Genomic DNA, 6,344 nt, shown 5'->3' with positions numbered 1-6,344 from the left:
TAACGTTACTAGTTGTTGCAACAGCATGTGAAAAAACTACAAAGTTTGCTAGGCTAAAAAGAACATTAATCTCACGATAAAAAAATTGACGCCGTTAAAATGGGTTTGCGTTAACGCCATTAACAACTACTTAACTATTTATTATATTCATAAAGAAGGAAGACAACTGGAACCTGTCTGTCTGCCTGCCTGTCTGTCTGTCTCATTGTCTGCCTGTCTGTCTCACTGCCTGTCTGCCTGTCTCTCTAACTGCCTGTCTGTCTCTCTGCCTGCCTGTCTGTCTGTCTCATTGTCTGCCTGTCTGTCTCTCTAACTGTCTCTCTGCCTGTCTGTCTGTCTCTCTAACTGCCTGTCTGTCTCTCTGCCTGTCTGTCTGTCTCCAGCCGGCTGTTGGGGGAAGCAGAGACTCTGTGTCTCGTGTCTCAGCTGCTTCAGTCCATCGATAAGATCTCCAACCTGGACCCAGAGTCCTGAAGTCCTGCACACGCTCAGACTGCTCCGGACCCGGTCCGGCTCGGTCCAACCCGGCCCGCTGGACGTCTCCACGGCAACACGTCTCCACGTCAACACGTCTCCAAGGCAACACGTCTCCACGTCAAACTGCGCAGGCGTCAACACGTGGCCCTGCTACAACATGAAGCTGGAGACTGACTGTAGCTGCACTTTCTACTGACAAATCACCAAGAAATGCTTCTTAACCAATGGGATGGCTCCATTTCTGAAAACTGTCCACGTGTCCTGTACCATACGTCATGCTATTAGGACAAAGTAAATAAGTTCCACATGTCACCTGGACTACTCTGAACAACATCTGCAGCCCCACCGTTAGCATGTAGCTACATGTAGCATCTGTTGACGTTGACTCGTCCAGCGGGTGTGGTCTAGCATCACCCTCAGACGGGGGACATTTGTCCTCTCAGGCGCTTTAATCTGAAAGTGAAGATCCCGACCTTTGATGACATCACAGCAGGCGGAGGAAATGCTGGCTGCTGATTGGTCGGTTGGATTGTAGCGATGAGTGTTTTTTTGTATTTAGTGTTATTCATTAATCAACGCTGATGTTCTGTTAGCTTAGCTTAGCATAAACACTGCTGATATGATGTAGAAACCAGATTTAAACATATTAATATTTATATAAATAAATACTAAAGTTACCTGAATATTTTTTTGAAAGACATTTTTATTTTTGCATCAAAACAAACTGGATGTGACAGATCAGGAACAGCCAATCAGCAGCTGGTACACACTCTGACACACACACACGCACACGCACACACACACACACACACACACACACACACACACACACTTGAGACACTCACAGAGAGACAAGACAACATGTTTTTTTTTTTACAAAAACTTTATTTACATATTTATAATTTGTACAATTTCACAATAAAACAAAGTGCTAATGTATTAAAATCTCAGTTTTTGTTTAAAAATAATATCATCTAGTAAAAACTTGTTCAAAAACCAGCTCGTCATCAACAACAGAACAAACAATGTCATTAAAACACCATCGCTGTTTAAAAGCATCAATGTCTCCAGTGTGTTTATAAAACCTAAAATCTAACCAGAGTCTGGCCCTGATGTTACAGAGCCAGACTGTCCTGGTCTCCTGTCCCTCTCTGTTCTGATGTTACAGAGCCAGACTGTCCTGGTCTCCTGTCCCTCTCTGTTCTGATGTTACAGAGCCAGACTGTCCTGGTCTGCTGTCCCTGACTGCTAAAATCACCCTTCCTCTGTCTAAAAACACCTCAGAAATAAATAAGGACCTCTCTAAATTTTTTGTCAAAAGTAAAAAAAAAGTAAATGCACTTGGTCGGGACTATTGCCGTCTCTTTTGACGCAGTAATGTTTAGGAAAAGGTGGTGAATTCGTGGCGTACGGTTCTGTGACGCGGGAGGAAAGTAAAAAGCGACTATAGCCAGCGTGACCAGCGGGACGTGAATGCTGCTGTCCTGGGTGGAAGTCCTGTGTTTGACCCATCCACCCCCCCAACCAACCTCCTTACATACTACTCTCTAAATCCTCTCCAGCTGCTGCTCTCCCCGGGGCGTTACACTAACACGCTGAAAGACGCCTTTTTCATCTCATCAGACGCTGACAGCCACTGTCCAAACGTCCTTATTTTATGAGTTCAGAATGAGACCGGGTTGGAAAAAGAGAGACATCATGGCTTTCAAACGAGCAAAGTGGCAGTTGGTCAAGGCCACACCCCCCCCTCCACCTTGCCCCCCCCCCCTCTCCTCAATAGCGACAGACACAGAAATGGCACATCCTAAGGAAAGCTCATTGTGGGACTGGCTCTAGTGGCTGGAATTCTGCACCAAGGCTGAATTTAGGGAAAGTGACTTCAGATACAGTATTAGGGGACCACTAAGGCCTATATAAAGAGACTTCAGATACAGTATTAGGGGACCACTAAGGTCTATATAAAAGAGACTTCAGATACAGTATTAGGGGACCACTAAGGCCTATATAAAGAGACTTCAGATACAGTATTAGGGGACCACTAAGGTCTATATAAAAGAGACTTCAGGACCACTTACCCAATAAAAGAAACTTACAAACCACCTAACTGCCAAAATATCCCCAAAACTACAGGCCTCCTACTTCAACAGTTTACTACAATAACAGAACTACAGACCTCCTACTTCAACAGTTTACTACAATAACAGAACTACAGGCCTCCTACTTCAACAGTTTACTACAATAACAGAACTACAGACCTCCTACTTCAACAGTTTACTACAATAACAGAACTACAGACCTCCTACTTCAACAGTTTACTACAATAACAGAACTACAGACCTCCTACTTCAACAGTTTACTACAATAACAGAACTACAGGCCTCCTACTTCAACAGTTTACTACAATAACATAACTACAGACCTCCTACTTCAACAGTTTACTACAATAACAGAACTACAGACCTCCTACTTCAACAGTTTACTACAATAACAGAACTACAGGCCTCCTACTTCAACAGTTTACTACAATAACAGCTAAATGACGGGACAGTTTTTACAACCAGCTGAGTCTGTATTGTCTCTGTTGCTGTCTTAATGAGGAAGAATGGTTCTGCTGACACTGAGACATCAGGGAAGAAATGTCTGTCTGAAGCCATCCATGCATTTCATCAGTGAACACATAACATAAACTTTATTTCTCCGTATTTACTATTGATGGTTTCTGATGTTAATTGGAGGCTTTGTCTTCAAACACTCGGCTTCTTCTTAGCTGAAGTCTGACAACACTGAAAAAACAGCCGATTCAAATAATGTTTGGATTTACGGATGATTTTATTAATTTTTTTGGTGTCACTTATAATTCCACACATTAAGAAATCAATACAAACAAATAACAAGACGTAGATGCATTAACAAGTACACTTGTTTCAACTTACAAATAGAAACAATCAAATAAAGAACCTAAAAATGAGAAAAGAATAAAGAGATGACTATAATTCTGGCATTATATCACTGAAAATACCAATGTTACGCAATGCTGTTGGACAACAATCATCAAAATTATTAACTACAGAAATTAGCAAAAATCCTGATAACTAATAAAAAAACACAATTGTTACAAAATAAGAAAATTCATTCATTACAAAAATAAGCAAAATCAATTGTTACAAAAGAAGTAAAAATATTTAATACTAATAAGTAAAAATCATGTTACAAACAACAACAACAACAACAACAACAATTTGTAAATCCCATTTCTGACCAAAGATTCTCGAGGAGACGACTTGAAACTAGCGATGCTCCGCTCTGAAAGATACCAGTTAAACATGTTTATTAATAATAATAATAATAATAATAATAATAATAATAATAATAATCAGACCCAAACAGAATCTGCAGAATTTAGGAGTTTGTTTACTTGTTGTTGTTGTTGTTGTTGTTGCTTCGAGCATCGGAGGTCTGCCGAGATCTGATGAGAAACGAGATGAGAAATGACCCGATCTCAGCGGACCTTTCACCGCTCTGCTCCGAGAGGATTTCTGCCCCGAAGGGAAGTCAAACAGTGTTCATCTACACACACTGCCATGACACAGACCTAACTTAAAATCAACTAAATATCTTTTTAATTTATTACTTAATCAAACATCTGACTGCAACAAGGAGAAAGTTGTCTCAGTCATTTCCCCTCTGCATCTGATCGCCTGTTCTCACACTGAGTAACTTACAAAGAATACAAATGTTACACAATGTTGCTTTAAGCACAAAATTAATCAAAATGCCTAATTACAGAAATAATCAAAATCCTGATAACAAATATCAGCACAATTGTTATAAAATAAGAAAATCAGTTATTAAAAAAAGAAGTAAAATCCATCATTACACAATAAGTAAATTCCTGAAAAACAAAAACCAACAATTGTAAAGTCCAGTTCAGACCAAAGATTGAGGACGAGATGAGAGTAAACTTTAGTCTCCCTGAGAGTCTCCGGTCTGCAGCGTTCTGAAAGCTGCCAGTTTCCACCAATCAGACGAGACGGTGGATCATCTCCATAGAAACCACTCTCTGGACTTCTGCTCTAACTTCAGACTTTTCAGGCGTTTTGTAGCTGGATATTATTTGTAGCATCTTAAGATATGAATGAGGAGAGTGATAGTGAGATACTTGCTGCAGCTGCATTTCTAGTAGAGATGAAACAGAGAAAACTATGTTTTATTTCTCTGATTCTCTGCTTTGTTCTAACGCTGCTCTTCTCTCTTCAGTCTCTCTCTAGCTCGCTCCACCACATACCGTGCTCACGGCGCTCGTTGAGCCTCCGTCTCAAACTCTGACATTTCACCAGCTGACAGCTTGTAACATAGAAATAAAATGGATTCTGGATCCTTTTGTTTCTACAGTTTGTAGCTGACTTGGTGAGCTGACTTCTCTATTGGCTGTAGAAACAGGAGACGTCTCTTACGTTCTAAAACCAGCCTCTGGAGACTCCACCAGCTGACTTCTCTATTGGCTGTTGAAACAGGAGACGTCTCTTACGTTCTAAAACCAGCCTCTGAAGACTCCACCAGCTGAGTCGCAGCGACACCATCAGCTGGTTTGGGTCGAGCTGAGACGGGCCGGTTCAGACTGCTTCAACATTTCCTTCAATGTTCTTAAACAGTTCTGTTTTATCGCAAATCTTTGGCCTGAACTGGATTTTATGAAATAGGAAAAAGCAGTAATTACAAAAGTAAGCAAAATACATCATTACACAATAAGTAAATTCTTGAAGTAGAAAAACAAACCATTCTTATGAAATGAAATTTGTGAGAAAACAGCCTCTGATTTTTAATATTGTACTGTGTGTGCGAGCTACATGACTTTGATTCCTTCATTGTATTTCTTTAATCCCAAACACTAACAGACCGTCAACATGGCACCAGATGTTGTTCACCAACCTGGATCTACACACAGCAGGGGGCTCTGAGTGTCTGGTATCTCATGATAAAATCCTAATTACAGAATTTAAAGGACATTTGTCAATGTTTTTTCCATGTATTTTAATTAGGGATGTCAGCATGAAAACATCTGATTGTGATTAATCATATGATTTTCTGTAGTTGACTTGTGATTTAACGCAAATGGCACATTTTTAATCTGTTCTAAATGTACTTTAAAAGGGATGTTTTTTCAAGTTTTTAAAGCTCAAGTGGTGTTTGTGACTTGACATAATCCGGTGGTAACTCAGATCACATCAACAGTACATGCAGATAACTTTAGTCTTGAGGAGAGAACCATCTGGAATTCAAAAGACTTTTTTTTTTTTTTTATCCCAGTTACGACTTGCTGGAAAAACCGAAGAAATTGAGAAGGCTGCATGGGAAAGTTTGGCCTGGGTGGATAATCAAAATCGAGTGCGGAAGCAATTTTAAGGTTGTCGACCACTCTTCCCAGTTGTACCTTAAAGGGTAACTACTGTTTTTTTCAGCTTCTTTCTAGGGTAAGTGGTATTTCTTTTGCAATATTTCACACAAAACATGCTTTTTCTAACCCTTTTTGGGGTTAGGAGGGTTAATACAGGACCAATGTCAAAGATTGTTGTTCACATCAGTCACTTAGACACAAAAACATAGAAAATAGGGTCCAGTAGTTACCCTCTAATTGCACTTGTGAATGGCAAAGCTCTTTAATATTTTTATATAATAATAGGGGGTTTCAGTGAAAATAAAAAAATTGAAAAATGATTTGGAACCTTTTGCAAATGAAAGACTTCTGTAGAATATGTGACCCAAATCTGGTGGTCCTGGGTCCATCCTAAGGACCCCTACCGGGTCCCTAAAACAGGTTCTGGACATTTGGAAAGAATAATGCTTGTCAGTAAAATGTACTTTTTAAA

The 6,344-nt window shown here is 39.9% G+C and overlaps 2 protein-coding genes across 12 annotated transcripts in view; both read left to right on the top strand.

Annotated features, from left to right (window-relative positions):
- entr1 (endosome associated trafficking regulator 1) overlaps positions 1 to 1,152 on the top strand; it is a 19,237-nt gene extending 18,085 nt beyond the window's left edge. For 3 of the 5 annotated variants that reach the window (XM_031311506.2, XM_035999082.1, XM_031311504.2), the window contains one exon: positions 384 to 555. In XM_031311506.2, the coding sequence (XP_031167366.1) occupies positions 384 to 474 (91 nt within the window). In that variant the 3' untranslated portion in view covers positions 475 to 555. Of the gene's footprint in view, positions 1 to 383 lie in introns of all 5 variants that reach the window. The other 2 variants (XM_031311505.2, XM_031311503.2) reach the window with 1 other exon arrangement.
- The window catches only part of LOC116056993 (scavenger receptor cysteine-rich type 1 protein M160-like), a 1,012,348-nt gene that overhangs the window by 467,300 nt on the left and 538,704 nt on the right, over positions 1 to 6,344 (top strand). The gene's annotated exons all lie outside the window — the stretch shown is intronic.

The sequence above is a fragment of the Sander lucioperca genome, chromosome 2, assembly GCF_008315115.2.
Source record: "Sander lucioperca isolate FBNREF2018 chromosome 2, SLUC_FBN_1.2, whole genome shotgun sequence".
Lineage (NCBI taxonomy): Eukaryota > Metazoa > Chordata > Actinopteri > Perciformes > Percidae > Sander > Sander lucioperca.
This window is presented reverse-complemented; position numbering and strand designations above follow the sequence as displayed.